General features: G+C 38.2%; 2 protein-coding genes across 8 annotated transcripts; one reads left to right on the plus strand and one right to left on the minus strand.

Moving 5' to 3' along the window:
• Nucleotides 1-312: 312 nt before the first annotated feature.
• LOC125765633 (scavenger receptor class B member 1) lies at nt 313-8,320 on the plus strand. Of its 5 annotated transcripts, none has more exons than XM_049430971.1 (9): nt 313-750; nt 1,241-1,459; nt 5,487-5,578; nt 5,705-6,211; nt 6,384-6,658; nt 6,746-7,026; nt 7,106-7,224; nt 7,305-7,427; nt 7,509-8,320. In XM_049430971.1, exons 2-9 carry the CDS (start codon nt 1,417-1,419, stop codon nt 7,806-7,808), a joined length of 1,740 nt encoding a protein of 579 aa, XP_049286928.1. In that variant the 5' UTR covers nt 313-750; nt 1,241-1,416; the 3' UTR covers nt 7,809-8,320. The 5 variants fall into 5 exon arrangements, with proteins under 5 accessions (XP_049286928.1, XP_049286926.1, XP_049286930.1 ...); XM_049430969.1 differs by having other exon boundaries at nt 1,257-1,459; XM_049430973.1 differs by having other exon boundaries at nt 313-736.
• Nucleotides 8,321-10,059: 1,739 nt separating this feature from the next.
• Nucleotides 10,060-26,740, minus strand: LOC125762553 (uncharacterized). 3 transcript variants are annotated; one of them, XM_049424755.1, is made up of 7 exons: nt 24,511-26,740; nt 19,904-21,259; nt 13,702-13,963; nt 13,420-13,565; nt 12,392-13,340; nt 12,225-12,312; nt 10,060-11,952 (listed from the first exon to the last, which is right to left on the minus strand). In XM_049424755.1, the coding sequence occupies exons 2-7, from the start codon at nt 19,983-19,985 to the stop codon at nt 11,785-11,787; spliced, it is 1,695 nt and encodes a 564-aa protein (XP_049280712.1). In that variant the 5' UTR covers nt 19,986-21,259; nt 24,511-26,740; the 3' UTR covers nt 10,060-11,784. The 3 variants fall into 3 exon arrangements, with proteins under 3 accessions (XP_049280712.1, XP_049280711.1, XP_049280710.1); XM_049424754.1 differs by having other exon boundaries at nt 24,414-26,740; XM_049424753.1 differs by having other exon boundaries at nt 24,137-26,740.
• Nucleotides 26,741-27,774: the final 1,034 nt, after the last annotated feature.

Here is a 27,774-nt window from a genome sequence, read left to right on the forward strand (position 1 = left end):
ACGCTTATCGCCGACCTTGAAAGTTTTGTTTTTAAAAAGATTTCTATTTTTTTAATTATTAACCTGTTGAGTATGGCATTTAAATTGTCTAAGATGTGTAAAAATACTTTATTGATTTCCCACAATATATACATATATAAGCGTATCACTGCCGGCAACTAAAGAAACGGATGCTGGCAGCGCGTTTGGCGGCAGAGCCTCGGCTCTTGTCGTGATCTCGTGAGAAGACGAGCGATCATCCGAACGGGTAGACGAACGAATAACGAGTACAAGATCGATGGAAGGTAACAATCGACACATGTGCGGCGATGGTGTGCGAAACATTGGAGCTTATATAAAGAACAGAACATACGCCGCTCTACTCTTATTTGCACTATTGCTGTCCAGCGTTTAAGGCCGACTGTTGTTGGTTTTAAAATAAAGTCTCTACCAGCAAAGATCCCTGGCTGGTGCAGCATGGTGTAAGAATACTATTTTCTTAAAGTGATTACGGTAGCTTTGTTCGCTGTTTATAGTGCAATTCTAGTTTAGGCAGCGAATTTCTTTGTTGAAAAGTTTCTATTTATAATTCCCAAAAAAGAGATATAAGTAAAACAGTAAAATTGATATAAGGTGATACTATTAAAAGGCTCAGTGGAACGTGTACAATAAATTTGTAAAACATACAAACTGAAGGAACGAGAAAAATTATAAGTGTGTATTTCAATGTTTCGTGGTGAACAAATCTAGTGCCAAAGTGAGTGATGAAAAGTGAGTTTATATGTAGTTTTATGTTATGGATGAAATGATACTCGATAAAAGTTTCACTACACCAACGTTTTATAAAAATATAATTTCATACTCACAATTAGTAAAAATTAGTACCAAATAATTAGTATGGAACATTTGGTTCAGTTACTCAAATTCTTATAGAATTTTTAATACTCCTTCCAACCGTACCTAAATCAGTTTCAATGAGTAGTTCTGCACTTTTCGATTTTCATACGAATTGAAATATATGAGTTTTTATAAAACTATCTATTTCTTAATTAGCATTGGTTTATGTTAAATAGCTAGATAATAGATAATAGATAAAAAAAATCAAGCAACTCTTTACTATTAATCTAAAACACATGACAAAAAAAATTTGTGATTCATTCATCAACAATCTTGTCTAAGAAATTACTTTTCAAACCACAATCAAACTAACCAAATTGAATGAAAATATGCCAGAATAGTACAAGAATATTTTTTATACTAGTAATATAAATTTACAGACCAGATTTCCAGTACAAATATATCGATGCTGTAGACGGACAACTAAGTTGTTAACTGTGACAAGTAGGAAGTACGGCTATTGATTATTGGGAGAACCAACGAAATTGGTAATATTACGTGTCAGTGTATCTAATAATCTTCGCAGTGAAACGTATCAAAATGACAACCACGCCAGCATTTACGATGGTCTCAAAGAGGAAACGTAAGTATATTTGTTTCTTCATTTAGGATTTGTGTGTACGCCATATGCCCTGTTTAAATTTAATGTTTCGAGCGATACGTTAATGATTTAATGTCTCTTAACAGATGTGTTATGTTCGTTTTTAAAAGCATTGAAACAAATTGCAGGACACTTTTTTTGTTCTTCTAAAACAGTATCAAATTTAATGTTCCAGCTTTTTTGGCGAGTAGTAGTAGTTAGTTGTGTCAATAAATGTGACACCATGACACCTATAATGAGTACTAGTGTAACGTGCGACGTTACGGATGTTAATCATGGGTGTTTGTTACCGTCTTCTGGGTATCTGACCCCTGAGTGCGCCTTCACGTGTATAATACGCGGAAACATCACATACGTGGGATATGAGTTTGTGGGAACAGTTAAGGTGGGAATCAATCCGCAAAAACCTTTTCATTAGTACACGATCGTGAACGGTTGCCCTTGCCTTTATCCACGTGGCATATGTTCATGGCGACAGTAATGGTGGTCAAAGGTTAACGAAATGCAAAGCTGTGCCTCTCCGAGAGCAATGCATATTGTCACATAATAACAAGACAAAAAGCTAGCCTTAATTACACATCCTGCAACGTTCGTCACACAAGTTCATCTTTTGCGAAGTACCTTTTACTAGGAAGCAGTTTTTATTACTTACTTCATTCAACAGCAGGGAGAAAAGATGTAAAGAATAACATGGCGCTTAGCGTTTTACACCTTGTTCAGGCTCATTAGAAGTTTATATAATTGTCATTATACAATTGAACATTTGTATACTTCGTAAGAATTGCTGTTAGAATTTGATCACAAACTAAACTTAACGAACTTGGAATCGAACAGATATTCGTAGCTAAAAGCTTTTCTCAAGTCTAAACATTAAAAGATAGTGCATTTCTAAGAAACGTTCCTTCTTATCGTCAAATGGCGAACCGCGGTGCGTGTTTGTCGTTTGCTTTGCATGTTGATACACACACCGCTTTTTAGTCTGAAAGGACCTTGAAACTCGTGGCGTCTTGTCCTTACAACTGTTGTGCAATGCAACACTTTATCCAAACGACCTGTTGCACTCGTTCACTGCTAGCAGGTCTGAGAGTTTATTAGATTTCTTTCGCATGCATTATATCTTCGGCAGTTTTTGACGACTGTACACTGTGCAACTGATACGAGTAGGATGATAGTAATAGCAGAAAGAAAACCAAATACTTCAAGCACAATATGTAGATATGGTGAAATTCAATGGTTTCTTATAAAATGCAATAATGTAATAGTGTGATAACTGATGGAATTAATAACTCATCTAACATCTACATGTACATATGTACATCTTAAAAAGAACGCGAATGATTTTATTCACCTCTCAACATGCGTCATGCAATGTATGTTTGAAACACATTACATTATCATGCAGTTCATGTGTTTAACGGATGCAATTCGTGAGAGATCAGAACCGCTATAAATTCAAAATCTATGATCGGATAATTTAGATAATATCGGCAAGCCAGTATAAATGAAATTTTTACGATATCGTTCTTTTCTCACATTGTGTTTCCATCCGAACGGGTTCATGCTACGAAAATGTTAAGCTAAACTTGTTTCGACATGTAATTTGAGAAAGTACACGTGACGGTTGATTCTGAGTATGTAAAATCACTATGTGTTCTTTGTTGTAATAAAAATGACAGATTCAAAAACTAGATTCGAAATTTCAGTAAATGTGTCGGTATTTAGTTTCAATACATATTACAGGTACTCCTGTACTTTAAATGTAATCCATTTTTGTAAAGTTAAACTGACTTACGCATTCAAAGCATTAAAACTTTACGACTGCAATTTGCTATCTTTTGCTAACACTTAAAACACAATGAACACGTATGTCAAAGCTTTGTCATAGATGTTTTGTATGACTTTCAGGATTTGCTAACTGATCGAGTGATCGTGCTTTACTGGAGTGAATAGAACAGTGGTGCATTGTTACTGTGCCGTCTGGTATCTTACTTCATATATAATATTACGCTACTTTCTTCCTTCTGTATGCTAATCTCTCATTTCCTTTTTCAATGCGTAACCTAGCTTCCGCGTCAAGTTTGCTATCGGGTGGGGTAGAGTAAACGGCAAAATGTATACTACCGCATTGATTGACCATTGATTGTAATTTTATTCACAAGCACAGCTCTTCTACTCCCCTCTTTTCGTCTAACTCTTTTCAAGACGGGAGTACAATATTCACTCTTGGAGTTGATCGTGATGTAGCACTAAGATACGTTTAAGCTTTTATCAGTCAGCGGTCGAAACTACCAATTAAAAATGTGCTGTAGTCTAATGAGTTCTGATAATCCAATGCGCAAGAAATTGGTTGTGGTGCTGAGGGTGCAGGACGCGAATCGTTTTGTGTACGATATTAAGGGAAGGCATTTTGCCATCGATCTTGACCGTTGTGAAAGTAACCGGTTTAATAGTTCATATTGTTAAACGGCGTGTGCGACGTTCGAAGAGCTTATGCGCTACGAGCTAGAGGACAGAAGCGAGCGATAAATGACCCGCTAACTTAATTCTGCTTCGATTACGGGGTTGATCACAGAAGTACGATTCACGTGCAATAACTAGTCATGTCAACGTGTTCGTCACCATCAACAACAAGGTTTGTCTCGATTTGAGCGCCTAGCTTCGGCACAACGTTGATCACAATTCATTGAGAAAAAGCTCAAATAGGTCATAGAGTGAAACCGATCATAAGGTCGGGTTCGTTGTCTATGATTAGCCCACGAGTGTCAGATCGGTTGCGGAAGTTGAATGATTACTTGGTGTGCCTTGCATCTTGATCGGGCGGTGCAATGTGTATGCAGCATGTGGCATATTTGAATCCAGGCGATTTTTCCCCACTGCCGTAGAACGGAAGCTGTGTGCCGCGTAATCATGCGTTAGGGAATTCCGGTAGTATTACAATAATGGTTATTTTCTGGCATATGTCCCGGTCCGTAGAGTTTGTTCAACACGGTATCAATTTCATCCATTCTTGGTATTCGTCCATTTGCGAGTAATATGCAATTTCTGATTTAATTTTACCAACTTTTAAGCTTAGTTCATAGGAAAGTGAACGAAATTTCTTTCACAACACAGCCACGCGTCCTTCGGTGACATGTTGTTGAACTTAATCGTTTGCTATTGTTTTCTGCGAGTTCATGGAAACTTTAAATATGAATGCAGATAACTGATGCGCCTCCCCGTGCTAATGTGGTGTTTCAGCTTGCGGTGACATGCGGTAGTAACAACTGCTGAAGACTCTAAGAACAGGTTTACGGCAAACTGCTCACTGTTTACCGTGATCGCTCGAGCAGTAAGAAGGAAAACAAAACAGAAAAGCAAAACAGATTGATCTCTCAGAGCTTCACGTACGTACGAGCTTCATGCGATCTATTGGCGTCGCACGAATGAAAGTGCAAGTGGGAAGGATTTATCTTGAGGATTGGAAAAAGCTAGTTGTAAACCTACCGCAACGTGACGACGTTGACGTAATGTAACGGAGGTGAAATAGGTTTATGCTTTGCAACAACAATCGTGTCTTGTTTATATGGTTCACACATAGTCTCAAGGTAAGGTGAGCGTGAACTTGAGCTTTATGGTGCGGAGGGTTTGACCAGTCTTGCTACGACATGAGGATCGTTGGGCTCATCACAGCTAAAGCACATTGGCACCGGTTTGCAACGTGACCAAGATCATCTTGGCCCACTTCAGCATACCTGTGTTGACATGCATTCGGTTGACTTCCCAGTTCTGCCGGGTTTAGTAGGGCATTAAACCTAAGAAACCAATCTTGACGAACGTTTCCTTGTACGAGGCGACATTGAACCTGCACGGTTACACCCGACATCCGGTGTATGAGTAATGAAGGTGTTTTGGGTGCGTTGGCATAAGTGTACACATGGCTTACTTCACACAACAATCGACAAATCTAATGCAATGTTTCAAACTTTTTTCTCTCTTTCTCGGATCTACAACATTCAATTGTATTTCACAGGTGTCGTTAAGCTATGTTGCCTCGGAGTACTGTTCCTAACGTTAGCGTATGCAATCATTGTGATCGATCCCACCGAAGTGATTGTAGAAGATGTATGTGTGTTTTTTAAATTTGTATTGCTGCATAAAGCCGTCAATAGGCTAAGCACACAAAACCTTCACGATAGACGTACGAATTGTTCGCTAATATTTCATCCTTCTGATTTGATTTTTGTTTAGAAACTGTCCATGTATGAAGGATCCTACCTAAACCGCTTATGGAAGAAACCACCATTAGAGGTTTTCATCAGCATATACGTGTTCAACATTACCAACCCGGAGGCATTTATGCGTGGTGAGGAGCGCCTACGCGTACAGGAAATAGGACCGTACGTTTACCAGGAGTTTTTGGAACATCGCAACTCAACCTTCAACCCGAACGGTACGCTTAGCTTTATACCTGTTCGGCGCCAGGTGTTTGTACCGGAACGATCCGTCGGAGATCCGATGGAAGATCGGATTATGATACCGAACATAGCGTTGCTCGGTGTGTCCAGTGCAGCCTATCGCATGTCCACCTTTGCCGCATTTGCAGTAGCTGCTGCTCTAAAACCGCTCGGCATGGCACCAATTCTTAACATCACTACACATGATCTTCTCTGGGGCTACGATGATCCTCTGGTGAGGATTGCCTCAACTCTATTGCCAGAATTAATACATTTCCAAAAGCTGGGCATATTAGATCGAGTAAGTTAAACACAAACTGCTCTATGCACCATTAACGAATCGTATGACACATGTTTTAATTGAACCAACTTTTTAATTGCACAAAGTCTTCGTTTCGGGGTTAATCGGAATGGTCAGCGCATTGCATTGGTGTTTTCACACTTTACTTAGGAGTTTCGTTTTCTGGTCGTAGATGTTTGACGATGGATTCGACACGGTAACCATCAATTTGCCGGAATCGGTACGCAATCAGCAGCGGGAAGTGGAGGATAGCATCGTAGATGATGATGATGATGGTGTACCGGATGAGCTAGCAGAGACTCTACAGGAAGAATATTACCATGATATAGTTTTGCAATCGAAAACTGAAGAACCAATCCGCGACTATTCTATTGATGTTTGGAATGGATCGCCTGGTCTAGCTCATTGGGGTTATGTTGCAAAAGATCATTGGGATGCTGATAGAAGGTAACGTAAGCGGAACATTCTATCTTCTATCTATTCTATTCTATTCTATCTACAATGAAACGCTAAATTTTTCGTTTTTCTTTTCAGGAACACACCTTGTAATACATTGCAAGGGTCGTACGATGGGTCCGTTTTTCCTCGAAACATCTCCAAAACGGAAGTATTTAAAGTGTATCGTAAAGCATTCTGTCGCACCTTACCAATTGCCTTCGAACGCGAAGGAGAAGTGGATGGCATCAAGGCATATTGGTTTTCGATACAGGAAAACGCTTTCGAAAGCTCAATCGATGATCCATATACATCGTGCTACTGTAAAAACAATCAGTGCCTTCCCAAAGGGCTGGGAGATTTGAGTCCCTGCTGGTATAGTGAGTATACGTTCAGAAATGCATACACAGATAGAGAAGAATGCTTTAGTCTAACCTGTTTGATTGGTAAATCTTGTAGACATACCTGTAGCCGTCTCTCTGCCACATTTCTACAAAGGTGATCCAACTCTCTCGCAGGCGATTGATGGGTTGAGCCCAAACAAGGAAAAACATGACGCTGTTATCATTATGCAACCGGTTAGTGATAACCATCGTAACTCAACTGCAATGCAAATGCATCAATCACTAACTATTTCATCATCTTTTGCTTCTGGCAGCAACTCGGCATCCCGATGAAGGCAAACATCCGTGTCCAAATCAGTCTTTTAACAAATGTGAGCTTTAACTCGGAGCTGAGACCGTTTCACAACACTGTCATACCATTGATATGGGCGGAAATGGTAATGTTATAGACCTATCGTTTAATGATTAAGGTGAGAGCGTTTAATTAACACAAAATGTTTGTACCTATCTCCATACAGTCACTGGAAAAGCTAACACCGGAGCTAATACTGCTGCTTAATGTCCTGTTTGGTATTGCACCATACCTACAGACAGGATTTATTTGCATTCTTGCATTGCTGGGAGCCTCTTTACTAGCAACGGCAGTGCTAGTTTTGTTATGCTCATCGGAAGCTGCAACGTTTGAGTACGATCCACGGAAATCTATACGATACTCGACCGTTAATATGATCCCATATCCACTAAGAAAAGAATTGGAAAAATATGGGGAAGCTGAAATAACACGCCGCGAGCCGTTGCTGATTGAAAACAGCGCTTGACGCATTTCTAGTGGCATATTCTAATTCTTATTCTCGAAGCTATATTTCTATTAAGTCCGCATAGGTAGTAGGTGTTATGAAAAAGAGCAAAAGGACTGAAATTTTATTCTTATAGAATAACTGCACTTACAGTTCTTTCAAGTGACAAAACCACGATTCCTCCTTCTGTTTCCACACGCTGGAGCAGCTACAATACACTCATTATGTTAGAATCATTGTGATATACTATTAGCGTAGTAAGCTACTTTGTAAGCACTGCAGTACCCATAAGATAGGAAATTGACAACTCTTGCTTAGTATTTTCCTATCGTCGCAATGTAGTTGTTAAGGATGAACATCTAATGCAGGTTTAGTCAAACAAAGTATATGTATATTCATAAAAATAGAGTTTTGTTACACAGATGTACAAAATAGTGAATATGGTGTTGTATAAATGGTATACTGGAAAAAATGTAAATAACACTGTTGTGAACTGGAATGGATGGAAATATTAAACTCTTAAAGATCTTCAATGTGTTTGTTCATTTGTGCGATTACTGCGGAATTTTTATTCGTTTTTTATGATGGTCGTTTTCTTTGTATGCATTAAAAAACTTGAAAAATATATTTCTCTCTTTCATGCTTTTGAAGGTAAACAAATTCCTCATCACGTTATTTGATCGTAATATGATTTCGATAATCGAACGGCCATTCGGCCACTATGTCAAATCCTGGTACAATTTCATTTCAAATTAATCAACTTTCAAATTGCATAACTAACTTCCTTCTGTGCTCGTTATGAGTTCCACTTTTTAGGTAAGTTTTTGAGGGAAACCTTCATGTGTATGTGATAAACGGCGCCGATTTCACACGATAGGACCGGGTATCAAACCCCATCCAGACTGTCGCCGCGTAGCAAACACTAACTATCCAGCTACATGGTAAAAATATATCTAGCAAGTCAGAAATGGCCAGCGTGACCTTAGAGGTTGTTAAGCCAAGAAGAGATAGAGAAAGAGAAAGAGAAAGAGAGAAAGAGAGACAGAGAAAGAGAGAAAAACAAATGTCTTCTAAGTAGGTAATAACAAATATGTACTATTTATTATTAAAAATGTAATAACAAATAGTACTAAATTTTTAACAAAAAAAAAAGATAAAATTTTATCTGCTTAATGAACAAAAACACAACAACAGCAACCGTATGAATCTGACGATCCATATCAATGGCACGCGATCATATATCAATTTGTAATGATTCGCTGACGCATTCTGTGTTTCGTTATCAACTGCCGCGCATTTCATATTCGTTTAAGCGATTCTATAAAATGAGATTGCCGCACCCTATCATTTGCGGTTCTCTGTAAAAGTTGTATTTTTATTTTTGAACTAATAGAATATCGGAAGAAAATATTTACTTACTTACTTAGCTCAATACTGTATTTTTACCGAAAATATTCCAAGGTTTAATATTCCAAGGTTCAAGATGATTATTTTTTTAATTTCATCCTGGTCCGTACCTTCTGTGCAATCATGCGAAACTAGTTGCCAAAACACGCATGACAAGAGAGTGGCATTGACTTTTTTCAGTGAAAGAATGTCCTACGTTTTTAGTCATCGTAGATTACTACAGTCGATTCTTCAAGGTGATAGAGATGAAGAATACTAACGTGGTTAAACCAATTCTACCACTGAAATTTTTGTTCCTCTAGACCATTCGCAGTGATAATGGCTAGTGGTACCGTTCACAAGCGAGAAGTTTACAAAATAATGCAGTAGTAAGAGCATCCGGCTGGTTCGTAATACACCTTACTGGTAGAAAGTGTATGGAAGTAAGTTGAAAGGAGTTCTTCGAGTACTAGGTATTGCAAAGTTACCCAGCAGCTACTAGCGGAATCCGATTGTAGTTCATTTATATATGCCAAACACAACATCACGCTCAGCAACAGAAAAAGCATCGTTGGAACTAATGAATGGCCGGCCGGCAAGGATCTTATACATTCACTATGAACGGAACTGCATATCAGCGGCGAAGGGATGATGGTCGAAGAGAGAGAGAGAGAGGTGCCTTCAAGAAGATGCAAAGTAAACTCTACGCGGATACTCGCAGGTAAACCAGGCTGATATCAAGGTCAGTGATACCGTGTGGCTTTGAAACGGGAAAACTGGAACCACAGTTTTAACCCCTTCCAATCCTCGCCTCCAGATTACGCTTCATCAGCTCACTCGAAACATGTTAAAAAATAACCAAAACTGCAGCGAACCGGCAGGTTTAATGCAATCTGGTCCAAACAAACCGACCAATCATAGAGAACAGGATTCTAGTCAGGTGTTTGTAGTAAGTGTAACGTCTTCTTACACTGCACATTACGAGTTTATTAGTAACTAGCACTGTACATTACAGTTTTATAACAATTATAAAATAATTTAAATAAAAACTTTTCCTTGTTTAAATTAATCTGGTCATAGCATGGCATGGTAATCATAGCGTGAATCTTGAGAACTGCTTGTATTCGCAGGGCATGCTTTCCCCAGCGTATCCTATAATATCGTTATTTAACCGCTTATTCAGCTCACAATTTGTGTTGTTCGAGCAGTTCTCTCAAGCTTTCTGAGTTTCGAGCAACTGCGTTGTTCGAAAAAAAGCTTTTTCGGAGCACTTTTTCGAAGAAAATGTTGCGCTTACGATTCATTACACAACGCGTATAACAAATAACATTTTTTTATATCAATTTCAAAATAACTGATTTAAAGGATCTGTAATTTTTAATAGTAGAAGAAATGTTTTAAAATAAATCTAGAGCAATTGAACTTCCTTTCTGTTTAATGTTACATTTCAGTCGAGATAACGTGCGTACACAGGCGTGCAAATGTTACATAAATCACTGCTTTACCTCGTTTATGAGTTTTATCGTATTTGCAGAAAAATAGATGTAGTGTAACTGCTTGTAAGTAATATAAATCTAAGTGTATTAATAAAATTGTGTTAAGCTTAATATTTAAGAACAGAGTGAAAGTGAAGAACAGATTAAAAATCTGAACAATGAACCATATTAATAGCAGTAATAGATAATTGTATAACATTAACAATATTGTTCTCCTCAATATTGGATGTTTTTGTTAAGTGAAAAATGCTGCACGTTTTCTACCAGATTACAAATTGACCAATAGGCGGAAGTTGAATCAACAAGTACAGGTACATAGGAATATATTTCAGTTTAATCTCAACAAAACCGCATGATTATAATACACTTTCATGGAACAACTCGGTGGTGCATGGGTTAAACGGCGCCAGTTCCACACATCCGGGTATAAAATCCCATCCCTACCGAGTCCTCCCGTAGCAAGAACTCACTAAAGTGCTACGTGGTGAAACAAATCTAGTAAGCCAAAAATAGCCGTATAAAGGGATAGTTGGTCTTTACTACCAAGTGGGAAATATCAAAATGAGATTTGGTATCAGTTCTGTACTGTGAAAGATCGATACTATTACTACTGGCTCGGTAGGTTTGGACCAGTTCATGGTGTACCGAAAAGGCGCGCAACAACATGGTTTTCCGCCGTCTATTCAATTCAGAATCGATCTTTAATTGCTTTGCTTACACTATATTCATTTTCTCATAGTTCTATAAATTTCGGCTCTTCGGTATCCTTTTTATTGGAAACATGCATTTATTTTTAACATCAATACATTGGAAGTAAAACTTTGTTTTGCTTGGTGTTTCAAAAATATTTTACGTCATACTAATTAAGATAGATGAGTGAATTCTTTACGCGTCTTTTAAAACTTAAAATCGAATATAAAATCCGGATCAACGATCCAATACTCTTTAACACTATTTTATACACGAAATATGTTCTAAAGGGCACAATAAAAATAACAACTTATGACTAATAACCTTGCTAAATTAATATCACAATTTAATTCGATGTTCGTTGTTTGAAAATTTAAAACATGTAGAAATAGCTTTTCAGTACACCAACACCTTCCGCTCGGCTTTCAGTTGTTTTGTATGGTTTCCACTATCCATTGGCGATAGAATGAAATTTTTGTATACACATCGGGATAGTTTTTAAACGCACAACCCGATCCAAACGATGTAATTCCTACTAATATCCATGGTCCCCGTTTGCTTATACGACACTGCAATGGACCACCAGAGTCTCCCTAAGGTTGAGAGAGATAAAGAAAAAAGGGTTTTAGTTGCATGATAAATAACAAATGTCGCTGATTCAAACTGATCACACAATATGGTCATAAACTGTTAAACAAAATTTTTTATTTGTACAAAGAAAAATAATATTACAATTAACATAATAAAATAAAGAAAACATATTTTCTAAAAATAAATCAAACCAACCTTCGTGAACATTCAAACTAATGTATAACATTGTAAAACTACCAAATATCACCATCGTCCATGCAAATTCCATACATACCACACATGTTCCCCCGGCTCCGTCCAGATTCCCAGCACAAAGATGACCACGGTGTAGTTTGATGAAATCCCCATACGCTTCCTCGCACCTGACAAAAGCAATGATTAGTAAATGAATACAACAAAATATCACCACGGCTACAAAAGCCATCAGTTCTGGGTAATTACTTCTTACTGCTCTGTATCGGTGCGCGCGTTTGCAGCAAAACATCGGTCAGTTCATCATCGATAGTAGATTTTCCCCAACCTGTTGCTAAGCAATCCACGTACTGCGATGTATCTGGCATGGCGCTTGTAGAAGGGCCATGGTCCGTCTCGACATCCGATGCGGAATTAGCTGTCGGACCATTGGGTTCAGGTGAGATGGGATCGATGGCGTCCTCGGTACGGTAGTTAGGTTCTTTGCGATAGTAAACTGGAGCATGGGAAAATTTATCGTTCCGTCGCCTATTGTTGCCGAATTTGCTGTTCAGATTCGCCCGGTGATGCTGATGGGGGGACACCACATTGCGAGTCAAGACGATATTTCCTGCAAGTGGGTGGTATATCCACCGTTTCCCATTGATGCTCTGACTTGGATGGGGTTTGTCTGGTTTGAACATACCCATGGTGAACAGTCGCCTTGATGACCGACTGGAGTGATCCAGTCTACCGTCACCACCATCGTCGGTACTTTTGAATTCTGGTTGTTCGCTCGATAAATTTAGATGGGTGCGATTGGAACGAAGAGCCAGGAGCCGTTCCGCCACCAAATGGTTAATCATATACCGTGCTGTGCGTGATCTTAAAGGTCGACCATTGGTAGATGGCGTTTGTAAGGATTTCTTAAAGTGTCTTAAAAAATTTTCATCCCTAAATGGGACCGATTCTGGAAAAGCATCAGTGTCTTGTTCATACACGGTTTCGACTTGTTGTTGTGCTGATTGATTCTCCCGATCGTCACTCTGGGTTTTATCGAAGAAATAGGTTGGTTTGTTTGCTGTGTTCACTTTCGTCTGTTGCCCGGGCCTTGGATCGAATGTCATGCTGTTGACTTTGAAGTCTGCAAACGGAAGACAGATTTTCCTGACACGCGAATTCGGTGACGTATTGGCTGGCTTTCCCAGCTTCAGTAACACTGTGAAAAATTAGGATGCCGGTTAGCAATACACTAACAAAGGAGTTATTTGATTTGTGAAAAAAAAGATAAAAATTACCAAGATCATGCTTGAAGTTATGATATTTCTCGTGCAAAATTATTTTATCTACTGGTATGCGCTGCTCAAATCCAGATTCAGTGCGACGGTCATATTCTCCAAGAACCACTGTCCAAAGGGCGGGAAGTGGTAGATTGAACAAATCACTAGTAGAGAACGTAAACGCTTGGGTTAGTAAGCTTGTACAGCCAAATCGAGCATGCGATTTGTTTGACGCTCGCTTTGAAGTTTCGTTGTAAATATTATGCTGAAATACTAGAATAGTGGAAATACTATACGTACTTGTGGATACAATGGGCCGCAGATAGTACCCAGTTTCGATCAATCAGCACTCCACCACACCAATGCCCTATAAAACCGTATGACGGATGCAACAGCTCCAGTGATACCTGCCATGGGTATTGACCTTCGACTGTGGGCGTACCGTGCATTATTTTCGGATTCCGAACGAAGGGTGTCAGGCTGGAGTGAGTGAAGTTGGTGGTAGTGGATGTTTTGGTAAGACTACTCCGTGGTTGACGACGCGATGTACGAACGCCACAGTCTAATAAAATGTCAAATAAAAGATAGTTTTAGTTACTACAAAAAATCATGTACTTTATTCAAAATGCTATTCGGTAGGATTGTACAATGAATCACAAAAATTTATAACGTTTTTCTTATTAACACACACTGGGACCCAATATAGTCGCTCGATGGAATTTGTACACATTTTTGCTGTATATCGCAGGAAGTTTAAATTAAGATAAATCAACAAACAAAGTTCTTAGTTGCTGTTGGTGAATAGGATGGCTTCAGCGCAAAAAGGATACTTGTTTTCCATCGGGAAGACTTTCCGGTGTAATAATACACAACCTCTGCTTTAAACGGTAATCATATTACCTTTCTATGTAACCTAATTACCGTAATTACAAACATCGTGTAATATGGTGTATGCGTCCAGTTTTCCATCGAACTAAAAAAGTGTTATATTATTGGCATTCAACCTATGCCCGCAGACTGCTTGTGTACTTGTGGCGCACACTTTCCCTTTGTTTTATCGAATAAAAACTACCGTCGCAACAATCGCCAATTGAATCACTGGTTTGCAAAGACTCTAAGGAGGAATACGTCTCCGGAGGCGTAATAAGGGACGACTTCCGGAGAAAGTCCTTATCTACAAGGGTGCACAGTTTTCCATAAATTAACATTACACGTGCAACCGATCGCAACTACCCACTACAGCATCCCCTTCCCAGTTTGCTAATCATTAGACAATGATTGTGCTGGAGGAGAAAACAGTTCCGTTTACTTCGCATTGTGATTTTTCGATCCATGCTTTGTCCACTGCTTCTTCAATTTTCAAGGCTAGTACTCATGATCGACAAATGAAGTGATTCACTTCATTTAGGTGTTTGGACGATTCGTAGTTAATTGAAATTTGCATCTGAAAGGCGCATCTGAAGACAAAGTGAATGCGTGAGGATCTACCTGAGATTCAGGAAATGAATGCCGTTTCAATATTTGATCATTGCAGAACTTCATATGAGGTACGGTGTTAAAAAACAGGTATAAACACTGCGGATGCTTAAAGAAGTGCAATCAAGACGGTGGATTCTTTCTGCTGGACGTATCGGGTGCCCACCGTGTCGGCACTAAACCAACGATATTTCATGTGCTCGTTAAGACCAGCTAGCACCACATGCATACCCTGACCTACCTGTCGGAAAGAGATGGTAAAAGGAAATAACAAACAGGCAAAAGCAACAAAAAAACCGGGTCTGAGTGTTGTAATCGAAGTAGCTGCAGAGTTTGTTCCAGGTTTGAAATCTTCCTGCATAAGCCGTTGAATGGATGAAAGGAAAAGTAAAGTTGTCTACAAGCGAGTGATACGTTCCGCTTGTCCCTTCATGGTTCGAGCTCGACGCGAATCATCGTACAAGCGCATTGCTCTATTTGAGATGCAATTGTGTATTATGTGGTGCAATTTATATATTTTTTTTGCTACTTTCTTCAAATAAATGTCCGCTAACTGTTCGACAGCGTTTCAGCTCCGCATACTTGACGTTCATTTGGAAATTTTTTATTACTTATCGTTACGTAGCAATTTATACTCGATTTCCACCTTTCTTCCGACTGGTACAAAAAATAGCTCACGAATCTTGGGCATTGTTTTTTGCTTCTGTACCGCCGAATGTGTGTGTGTGTGATACTGCTCATATATTATGATGCAATCAAGTGCCAGCAAATGTTAATGATAGGTTAGAAGTGGACCATGCAAAATGGTACACTAAAAAGCGCTCACATTGTCTGAAGTTTTATGGTTAGCATAATGATCACGGATGGAAGTACATAACTAATAAACGAACGAAATTTTCTTTTCTTCATAAAATCGTAGTTTTCAATCAATTTCAACAGTAAAATAAGAAATACAATTGAGGAATACTGTTATATAGTAACAATTACTTTCATTGCGTTGCGAGTATGTCGTTTCGGAGCTGATTTAGGGTTGAAATAGAGATAGCAAATATCTAAATCTATTTCCTGACATGATTCAATAAAGCATAACTAAATAATATCTAAGCAATACACACTGAGCTGGTGTACATGAAGTAATGAAATTATAAGTCATGTATAATGAACTAAATTATCAAGAACAGTGGTCAAAACTGTTCTAAATGCAAGCAGCGGAGTTATCGCCTTTCTCAATCGTGATTAATTTAAAACCAATGTATTTCATTGAACTTGACAGATTTTGCGATAATCGCTTAAAACAAGCTGCATAACCTTTTATTGAAGGAAAATGATTGAAATGGCAACTGCACTGTAAAGGTGATGATAAAGGTAACTTTTGTCACAATATGGCTATTTCAACAATTTAAAAAGTTACGCTTAAATATTCTCTTCGTCTGTGTTAAGGGAGTTGCAGACGCATGACATGCTGCAAGATCCATTTGGCGTATGATTAACTTGTTCAATAGTTTAGTTCTTAAACAAAAAATGACTGCTTATATGCTGCTTTGCTTGGATTTAAGATAACTTTTGATAATCAATATTTTTAATAGTCAATACTTTTTAGTATTATGGTTGTTGATTAAAAACATATATAAACTTTAACAAGACCAAAAAAAGACATACTATAGCACTGTAAAAATATGAATATTTTGTGGCACGACAACAAAAAAACACACCATACCTCTAAACACTTTCCTTTCGACAGCTTCTTTTTAGCGGAAGCAGCTTTTGGCAGCTTTTTTTATATAAAAAAAGAACAAATAAAAACAAAACCATCCGCCCACGTGCAATGGATTTAAATTTGTTGAAACATTGAACCACATTTTCGATACATCTCATCGTTTGTTGGCGATTGGTCTGAGAAGAACCACGAAATTTGTTAAGTACAGCGAAGAACGGCGGTCTTTCACTCAATTAGTAACAGGAAATAAATTTGTGCTTTCTTCACAGTGTAATCGATTTATTAACACTCCCGTTTCGGTTGTCAGCAGCGTGTCCAGCGTCACGCTAAGTTGGATATAAATGTTAATCTCCACTTTCTGGAGCTTAAGAGAAAACAACAGTTCCCCTTTTGTATACCTATTCTCTTATTGTCTATTTAAATCTGTTTTTTTACAGATGGACTACACATCTGTGCTGTTTGTGAATTATGCTATTATTTAGTTGAAAAACAATTGAAAATATCATCGATTTTACTATCGAAAGAAGGCTCGTTTTTTTGTTAAATTGACACTTAATTTTTCTTTTTTTGCATGTAATTAAGAGATGTTCAAATACTAAATGAATGCAAAATAACTGATTTGTCTAACCGACCAGGAACATATCACAAAAAACTGTTGTTTATATTTGTTAACAATTTACAATAGTTGTAAATTTGCCCAAAATTATCGCAAATCACAATACATCTTCAATTCAATCATACTACACAATTGGGCTGATATTGTATTGTTCACAGTAAATAATCAAAGATAATATTTAAAGATCACACAATTTAGGAGCATTTTTAGATTGTTTTTATCACCATCACGTATTGCATCTTACATGTTAGCGAAAGAAATGAGATATACCTAGTCGATAGAAAAAGAAGATCTCCTCTTGGTTTGTGTTCGAGATGCTTTTCAATATCCGGCACTTATGCCGTTACGTTCCTTTGTAAGGTTTACTCGTTTGTTACATGTTACTTATTCCCTTCCTCCATCAGCTCCATCCAGCTACTGAGTGTTCGTTTTCATATTACAGCATCGGTCCGCATTTCAACCGTATTTTAATTGCGGATGGGACTGTATCTATCGGTTCCAGTCGATCTTCCAATACGTTGGAAACGTTGGAAATTTCACTTTCAATGGGAGCTATATCATTCCCGTGATTTTCCAATTGGTATCGGTCAATACAATAGGTGCGAAAGATTATGTTACCATTCCTCGGGGCAAACTATGGGTCGAAGCCGCAGGGAACAAACCGATCATCAGCTTGTTGAAAGGATAGTTCGTGCTGTTTTTATTTTACGTTAAACTCTAAACAAACTGTTGTCACGCAGATCGTACTTCTGCCGGTTGATGGCCAGATGGACAATGAAGGGGGCCACCTTATTGGTACAAGATTTACCTGCCAGATCCATGTTGATAATGGTACGGGACAGACTCTCACTTCCTTAAGCTAAATGTTACGACTGTACGAGATTTGAACAGGGAACCTAAAGGGGCTAAGGGGGGAACATTTTATTAGCATAATACGTCGATCCGGTTTCCATTTTTCGGGCGTACTGTGCTTATTAGCCATTTTTTATTGCCCAATGCAAAAATCCGCATGGTACTTCCGCTCATACATCGAGGAGTAGTACCACGTGAAGACGAGCGGAAGCATCGACCGATACTTAAAGAATGGCCCATAAGGAAGAGAGGATGAATCAGTGAAAGTTTCTTGTATAGGCACCTTTTATGGAGTAACACAGTTTACATAATCGTCTGTCCGCGAATGCAAGAGGCTGGCTGGGCTGAGGCAATCATGTTTGGAAGGTTGTCCATCGGTTTGGTTTTACATACTCTCTCCCTTGAGCGTCCGACACGATCCATTCTATCCGTTCGGAGTTGTTATAAGCAAAGAAAGCCAGCGGAGAGAAACCTTGGGCATGGTACAGGGAGGCGTACCCGAAAGATCTTGAAAATGTTTTAATTAATATGCAGATTGTACACTCTCGCCACCGCGCAGGCCAGTTTCTCCGATAGCGAAAGAGCGAAAAATCGTTAGTTTAGGTGTAAAGGGAGTACAGAGTCCATACACCCATGTTTAAGCCTTGTTAACTTCCGCGAAATCCACGAGTGTACGATCGAGCTCAAGCATCATTTTTCTCCTTATTACGTGTTTGCTGTAAATCATTGATTTGTATCTACACTCAATGGGTTGAAGTCATTCAAATGCTTTCGAATGCATAATAGCCTAATTAATTGCATATCTTTAGACGAGTCGGAGACCCCCTTCGAAAAAGCGTAAACCTGATATATTCAACTGGGCCGTTCCATTCCTTTCGTTGGAATAAAATTATTTCAAATTATATACCGTCGTTTGGATAAGCCAATAAATCGAAGGCCTTTTGCATGCACAAGCCAAATTGTGTGAAAAATTCGTTAATGTGTGACAATAGCAACATATGTCAAATGCATGTTTTCGCCAGGCCACTGAATGGTTGAATTTTGAAGGAATGGAGAAAGACATCAGAGAGTAAAACGAAAGGCGCACGCTAGCGGAATACAAAGTGCGAGGAAGATTGAACGGCAATATCACGGTTTCTAGTTTTTTTTTTTCTTTTTGCACTAGATGCGAACGTGAATTGCAATGGTCCTCAGGTGCCGTTTGCCACATGTAATCGAAAAGCTCATTTTTATAAGTTTCCTCAATGTCTGACTAACCTTTCTTGGCGCTATATTTCAAACATGAAAACTGTCAAAACTGCACAGACACGGTTGTGGATGGTGACGGTAAAGTAGCAACTTTTGAAAGTTTTTTGAAAGTGCAATATTTGTTTATGTCCCGAAATTACATATTTTATGCATATGCATCTTGGATAATGTTGCAGCAGCCTGTAACTCTCTAAAATAAAATGAAAATCTTCAGACAGACGTAAAGACAGAAAGACAAAAAAACAATTTAAATCACGTGACGGTTAGAATTCAGAAAATCAAGATAAAATTAAGTCTTATACATATGAGCCTCTACGAAAGCACACATTCACTCGCCTAGTTCTACATTACCCGAAATCATGGTTTGCAATGCAAATTATGCTCAAATTATTTCATAATTCACAACACAAACAATGGCATGGCATGGCTACGATGCATCGTACAACTCATTCCACATGTACCAGCACTGGTACCATACTAGCATCTGGAGAAACTCGACATAGAATTATTCTGTTTTGTTTGTTTTTAAAGAGGACCAAATCCCAGCAGAAGAACAAAAATTAAACACAGAACGAAACTAATCAAGATCTTACCTGAAAAGAGCAAGTTTTCAGCACCGACGAAACCAACGATTAACAGCAAAATGGCCATACACATTGTTTGTACATTTTGCATGATTCTTTCCTCCGGGGGGTATTTACTCGTCGGCGACTAGCGTTTTCCGTTGCCGCGTGTTGTCACTGTACAAGAATGATGCACTTCCAAATGATGCGCACCTTATAAGCTCCCACCGTAAGATTTTGATTGATACGGGGTAAAGTCGGTGGGATGGATATTAATTATATTACAAGTTGCATGCAACGATAAGCGGAACATAATTTTCTTTGTAATTAAAATGACCGTTAAAGCTTGCAAAGGATGATGGAGATGTACGGAAGTTTCTCGTTGTTGTTGTTGTGCGCTTTCCTCGCCAACCAATGTCCGGAACTGAAATCAGCACAATAAGCGTTACGACTGGTGTTGAGGTGATATGAGACTGATTCCAATTCTGTAACCCTTAGCAGCAAAAGCTCACCACTCGTATGAGTTTTACTTTCTCCACATTTTTCTTTTGTTTGTTTTGTATTTTGTTTCACTTTTGGAACGTCTTCTCATCGCGTTTGAACCGTTGGACGAAAACACATGTTGAGTGTGGCAATGATGTTTCGTTCTCGTTGTTCTTCAGTTCATGGCTTGGCCGTAACAACAACCATTAGCTCCTCGCGGGTTGGTTTCCGGCTTTGTCGGCTCGCATGACACTTCCACTTTTCGCGTTCACGTCGTCGCGTTCGTGTCTTAAATTGTTATTGTTTTCATTTCACCTCATATTTAGTGTCGCGAATTTCACTTTACGTACGAACTTTAAGTTTTGCTATGTCTCCCTCACAGGACCGAGCAGCCAAAGGGTCGTCAGTGTTTTGCATGAATTTACATAATTTAAAAGCGATCTTTCGATAGTAGTGCAGCTAGATGTCGTGAGTTGCAGTTTTCGCAACCTTCAGGTGAGCCTGGACTGAAAATGGTAGCACAATGAAATTTGCGTGACGACACCGTTGGCTTCCAGCAGGCAATGCCAATGTGAATCTTGATGGTTCCGTGTTTTTGCTTGACTCTCGCATGTCACCTATACCGGTACGTGGGTCAGAAACATAGGTATTCGAGACACAAACGACAACCGCGATAGACGTGTTAGAAGTTTACGCTGGCCACCTCGTTGAACAATATAACGTGTGTCAAAGATGTTGAATGTACCAAATGGCGTGCGGAAGTAATGGTAAAGTTCACTTAGATTCACTTACATTCAGCACTTTATTAGCGTTATTACCATTTCGCTTCGACTATTCATTAAGATACTGGTTAACGGTAGCACGTAGAGATAATTTATTATTCCGGTAAAACGAAGCACTGGTCTGTAATTGAAAATGAATACGGTATATTAGTTGTTATTGTTCACACTTGATTTAGTCCTGTCTAGGGTTGAGCGTGTCAAATTTATCTCTGTGTTCTAATCATACCCTAAAGCTTATAATTACTAACAGACGAACAAAGCCTAGGTAATTGGCATATGTGTTGAAGGTAGCTGTTTGAGCTTTTTGTTGGAAATGACAAAGCAAATTACATAAAATTTTATTTTGTAATGAGAAAATTTGTTTTAACCGATAAACAAATAATAGTCACACAATGATTGCACCGTCATCCTCTCTTGACTGTACTATATTAATCATCCCCACGAAATTGTGGACGTGATTTGCCTTCAAAGTGTAGATAAACTCCTAAACCCAAAGAATAATTAAAAATAGAGATTATCTTAGGAAGCTTAACCCTCCGTGGCAGAGATAACGTGATGGATAACTTGTTCGTTCCGCAAAGCATTTTAATGTTCCGAACGATACTTTCATGCTCACGCAGCATAGCGTTCTGGACGTCATAATACCGTGCAGTTAACGTAGACGGTGTAGCAAGTGTTATGTTACGTCCATCCGACAGCCGTTAGCCGAAAATATGCACTCTGATATTTTTACCAACTAAAAGTCAAACCCCCATCACACAACGACGGAAATGGGACGTTTTTGTTCATCCACAGTGCAGCATCATCTCAATCGAAATTTCGTATTAGATACATGATCACGGTACGGAATAAGTTTCCCACACACCAGCAGAATTAAACTGATAGTGAAAGCGAAAGTACCGAGTTGTGGTAGCTTCAGCGAACAAAGTCGATTTATTTGAAGTACTGAGCGACCCTTCATTTCCAAGGTTACCTTAAGTAAGCGCGAAACCGTGCCGAATCATTAGACCATCTTCCAGTGGCACCGGTTAGTTACGGTTCTTTCTTTTTTTTTGTTTTTTTTTTTTTGTTTAAACTACTCACATTATACACCTGTGAGTATGTGAGGCTATCGTACATTTTTCCGCTAGTCGCTACTGCAGTCACGACCAAGCGACCAAGCAAAACATGGTGCTTTTGGACAATGTCTCTCGTATTAATTCAAATTTCCAATCACCGAACGGATTCATGTGAATTGCATGATAGCTTTTTGCCGACAGTAAGAAAAGTGTCCTAGATATCGGCAGCATCTTATTTCGGTGTACAACCGTTTCCACCACAATAGTACATAGTAAAGGTGATAACATATGACCTAACAGCTAGTTTTGTGCCCAAATTCGGCAACTTTTGTGTTAAGTCAAATTAAATCAAAACGTAGTTCATTATGCGTCTGGAATCAGAAAATGGTTAGGAATGAATCAACAATAAGCTTGTAGCTCGGTATAAGACCATAACTAACGAAACTAATTCACACATTTTTCTGATCATAAAAACAATTTACAACTTCAAGGTTAGCTTTACGCATTTGCTTGCTGTCCTTATCATGCTTGATTAGTTTCTACCATTTAGCTGTATCTTCTATATATTCTTCCTGCACCGATCGTAACGGTGCAGCAACTTCCCATGATCCCCAATGAAAGCTAATTATTTCGCGCGAACCAGAAAAACCTGATTATAAAGATAGTCACTTTCCATTTCTATCAAGCTGGACTGATGGACGATAATGAAAGAGAGATATTATTTAAAAAAAAAATAAACATGCATAACAATAATTGTCAAAATAGCAAAGCGTGTATGTACAATCCATATTAATATAATGTATTGTTAAATAGCTTTTATGAACAAGTATACCCCTAATAGGATTTTAAGAAATCCATCGACATAAAACGGCACAAATCGCACCATTACATGACTCCCAACTGCCGACAGATGATTCCCAACACATGGCGACAAGATACAAAAGCTCACAATTACGAACTAGTGGGATGGGCAAAACAGGCACGGAATGTATAAGGTGTGGGGCTGTCACATGTTATTCAATTATCGGCGAATTTTAATGATCCACTACAAAAAAAACCACAAGTTAACTCTTAAGCGGAAGTCACTCTATCAATAGTGCCAATCGCATACTCGTCCGTTGATGATGAGCTTTGTTTTCTAAATTTGCTACTTCATTCCGCACAAAATGGATGTGAAAAAACCAATTGATTAAAAATGAGCAGCAACAAAAAGGCAAAAAAAACACACTTCAGGGCTAAATGTGTAGCTGCTACCAGCCGTGTCTGGAAAAACACAGTAGGGCAGAGGGCAAACGAGAAGTTTAACAAAATTGAAAGTGAAATGATCGTTTGGAAGTCAGGCACAACCAGCCATATACATTCAATAATCGATACTGGGAGGTAGATATGTGGAAGCAGTAGCACCTAACGGTCAAATGATCATCATGTGCAGGAAAGTAACGATGCTGAATACTAATAACAATAATAGTGGTGATAGTAATGATGGGCTGCACTGTTACACAATAGCCTATTGTTCGGGATTGATCCTGTCAGCAGCAAGCGTATGCAATTAACCGATGAGCTTTAATAACACCAGCTATACCTCATATTCTACACCACAGGGAGTCTTATAAGTTTTTTTATGTTTCAATAAGTATATCACTTTATTGGAAATCGAAATATTAAATAGAAAATGTTCATTAATTCGTTCACTTCTGAGACTATTTTGTTTGATTCTTTGTATAACGGCCTTTGCTTTGACCAATGGTGTAATGTCTTGTAGTGATGGTACAGAACGATTCATATGTTATAAACATAAAAACAAGGTTTTACAAAATGCACAAAGAGCAAGCAAATTTTGTTGAAAAAATATAAAAAATAATTTCCACATCTGACCATACTGCAATACGCCGTAATACTGGAGTAAAAAAAATAAAATTCCCACTTCTGTCTATACATACGTTTCATTGATAATTTATTTTCATTGATCACTCTGTGCACATCATAGGGAACCCAGGATGTAAGTGAAAACATTTACTGCATCAATCATGAGTACAACAGGAAAGCATGTGTAAGACGACTGATATGTTTATCAGTCCGTTCGCGTGGTTATTGTTTACGTTAATTGAGTTTAAACCACACAGCTTCCGTCACAAACTTAATACGTTAATTATAGACGTTGTTCACGCGATCTTCGATTCACTACACAAATGTATAAAATTCACCAAAACAGCTGACCATTTCATGTGAACTCAAAGCTCAGTATTTTAGAACATGTACATAAAACAAACACATACACACACACACTCTACACTCAAATTAGGTCCAGACGTACGACACGAACGAGCAGACTATTTAAACGCGATTGCACGAGATAAGTGGTCTACATCAGCCAACACGTGAGCGGTAACTGCTTCGCGACTGTGCATAGCTCGGTAACATATCAGAGCATATGTTTTCTGTTTGTTTTGCTGCTGACGGACGCGATCTGACTGACAGAGCGTTGGTTCGTCTTTCGATCTGCGTCGATCTCGCTGGAGTTTAGCGTACCAACAGCAAAGGTGGCGATGCGGCGTACGACACCAACACTCGTTTGCTTTTACTCTTTTACTCATACACTTTATACGTGAATACGTCGCTCGCTTTACTCTTTGCGAACTTCCAAGCGCACCGGGTAATCGTAGCGAGAGTAAGGAAGTTGCATGCAAAAGACCGGGCTTACCTTTCTACCCAGTCATTCGGTCGTTTACTGGAAGGGATTGAAGTTTAGCCGGACTTTCGATTGCGATTCGATGTGGCTAGGCACGGATCTTCGATCTATCCACAGTAGGTTCAATAATTATAAAACAGCGAAACTTTCGTGAATTCCCACTTTTGATAGTTTTCAATCCAGAGAATATCGAATTTGCTACTTAGCTGTAACATTTTATCAAATATTAATAAGCTATTCTAAGTATGTGCTGTAATTAGATTTTTTTGGAAATAGCTAACTGCTTGAAAATGTGTTTCCATTATTTTACCGATCAATGCATTTTCCAACCAATTAGAATGGGGTTTAAAAATATTTCGGTTATGGTTTTTGAACGTATTTCGTCAGTCCATCTAAGAAGATTAAATGCGAACAGTTTGATTGATACTCATTCACCGTCGAAACACTTTGGCGGGAGAAAGGTAAACGGCTTATGAAAGATATCAGTCTTCCTCCCCGACGGTCAGCCGTAATCTAGGGTATACATGCCTATTTTTTTAAGCAAAAGCTTGAATTCATACAAAAACAGAGGGGGAACACTAGATTCTTATTGTGTATTGCAAAGTGTATTACAGCATAAAATGTGTTGTATTTATGTTCTAATCAAATATTATTATTTCCGTACCGTAAACATAAATATGTTTGGTATGTAATCTCAGACTGCAAACAAAACAATAATGCTTTAAACTGTCTACAAAAAATGCTGGTTGTCTAATATCACAAATTAATGGACTAATATGCATGAATCAAAGACACGCATTTGGGTATAAAGATAAAAAAATTAATAAAAAAAACACTAATAGATGGTAAATACATTTTAAATGCCTCTGCTAACTTTGTGAAGATCTCAGTTTCGCTTTAAACACAAATAAAATAATTTCATCTTATGCTAACCAATCATCTTCATGTGGTTTTTTGCATTATGCTAAATCCGAGAAATAAAAAAAGGTAAACCGTACCATCATAATGCTAGACACTCTTACAAAAGAAAGCAACAAATTAATTGCCACAGATTTATTTCGTCACACGACAATGGTAACGGTAAAAAAAATCAGCGAAGGAAGGTTAGAAGAGTAATGAGTGACAAAAACTAATATCGTGCATTTTAATGCTCGTACTACCAAAAGCTGAAAGTTAATATATGCTCATAAGTATATGTGTACCGAATCGCAAGTAATGTAGAACCATTTGCTGGGTGATATAAGGAGAAGCGACGACGGAAGTCGGTACGAAACGTGATGTATTCAACAGAGTCTGATCCGTTTACAGGAAGATGGCAGATGGCAGAAAAGGGTATTGATGCGATGTAAATTTGTTTCCGTGCATGTTTGCCCTTGGTGGCGAGCGGTTAGTAACTGAAATTACGGAATAGGAACTGAAACGAACAAGTACTTTCTCGCTTGCGCACTTGTTTTCTCAGTCGAGAAAGTATGAGAAAAGGGTGATTGTGTGAAACTAGATCGCATTACACAAGATCTAGTTTGACCTGTCTTGATTGATATAATCAAACCATGGGCAACGAAAGTAACCGTGAAGATAGACAAGCAACTGTTTTTTCATTGTAGGATAATTAAACAAGCATCTGCGAGACGATGCCTGATAAACACAGTCACAGATAAATACAGTCGGACGTGTGGTTAAAGATAAAAGTTTCATCGTGCATATTAAGTACATCGAAGTTATGTGCGCTCACACTTGAACGATGCCGATTTAATCCAAAGCAAGTTTTAATTGAGATCATAATTTTAAAATGATAAATAAACTTATTTCATTTCACGGAACGACATAACTTCATTACATATAAGTCTTCATAATAGTGTTTCAGTGTTTCTTTTTATATATTTTATATATATTCTTTTTATTTCACAAGCCTACTATTATACTTTGGATTGTTGTAGAACGGTTTTCGTCTATTTACTGGGCTTAAACTTTAAGTTTATAAAACATTAGATCCCCTTTTTGAGTTCATTAGAGAACATTGAGAATATTAGAGCCTTTTAGAAACATTTCTAGAATCCCTCTAGAATGTCGAGAGCTCGTTGCGGCAATAAATGTCAATTTACGATTTACCGGGAATAGATATTGAAAGCCACGACCAAACCGTTGTCTCGTCGAATCTGTAAATGTTTGTCTTATTCAAAACTTTAATCTTATCAGAGCCCATATTTTACGTACTAAGCTAGTTTTCTACAAACGACAATATATAAGACTATTGGCAACGTCGACAAACAAAAGGGCTTGAAACAACCAAATGGTGAAATTTATATTCTTTGAGTCTTGGCGCGAATTGGATATGTGTAACATTAGGTTAAATCCGCTACATCACACAAAAACTGGAACAATCCATTGGAGTCCATTGGAGTACCAAGTGGATTCATAAGCGATATACATCATGTGTAAACAACGTGAAAATCTTGAACAACATACACGCGAGGGGAATTAATTTTACCAACACAAAATAATGATTCGTTTTAAGGCTTACATTAATGTAAATAAATCTTTTATTAATGTTTCATATAAAATATGTTCGCCAAATAAAATCTGTGTCAAGGTTACGACTTACCATTATCTGTCTCTTATCTCCTCGTTCCATAATCACTACTCATCACATTGTTTTTTGCAATCCTCATACATGTGCTTGATGTTAAATTAATGAGTAAAAACAACAAACGAAATCATGCCTGAGGACCGTTGAGCAAATCTTACAGACATCCAATTATTTCATTGCATTCCCCTAAGTGTGTCTCAGTAGATCTATTCATACACTGATTTTGTATGCAAATTAATAACTCTGGGGCACTTTCGACAATGATGTGTAAGTACATGTTAGATTCTGTTTTCCCGAAGGCG

The sequence above is a fragment of the Anopheles funestus genome, chromosome 2RL, assembly GCF_943734845.2.
Source record: "Anopheles funestus chromosome 2RL, idAnoFuneDA-416_04, whole genome shotgun sequence".
NCBI classification, from domain to species: domain Eukaryota; kingdom Metazoa; phylum Arthropoda; class Insecta; order Diptera; family Culicidae; genus Anopheles; species Anopheles funestus.

Coding starts and splice junctions, on each gene's coding strand:
- LOC125765633 (XM_049430971.1), top strand. CDS start 1,417: ATGACAACCACGCCAGCATTTACGATGGTCTCAAAGAGGAAAC. Junction 1,460..5,486: donor GATGGTCTCAAAGAGGAAAC/GTAAGTATATTT, acceptor TGTATTTCACAG/GTGTCGTTAAGCTATGTTGC. Junction 6,212..6,383: donor AGCTGGGCATATTAGATCGA/GTAAGTTAAACA, acceptor TTCTGGTCGTAG/ATGTTTGACGATGGATTCGA.
- LOC125762553 (XM_049424755.1), bottom strand. CDS start 19,985: ATGCAAAATGTACAAACAATGTGTATGGCCATTTTGCTGTTAATCGTT. Junction 13,964..19,903: donor TGAAAACTTGCTCTTTTCAG/GTAAGATCTTGA, acceptor ACATTTTATTAG/ACTGTGGCGTTCGTACATCG. Junction 12,313..12,391: donor CCGATACAGAGCAGTAAGAA/GTAATTACCCAG, acceptor TGCTTTTGTCAG/GTGCGAGGAAGCGTATGGGG.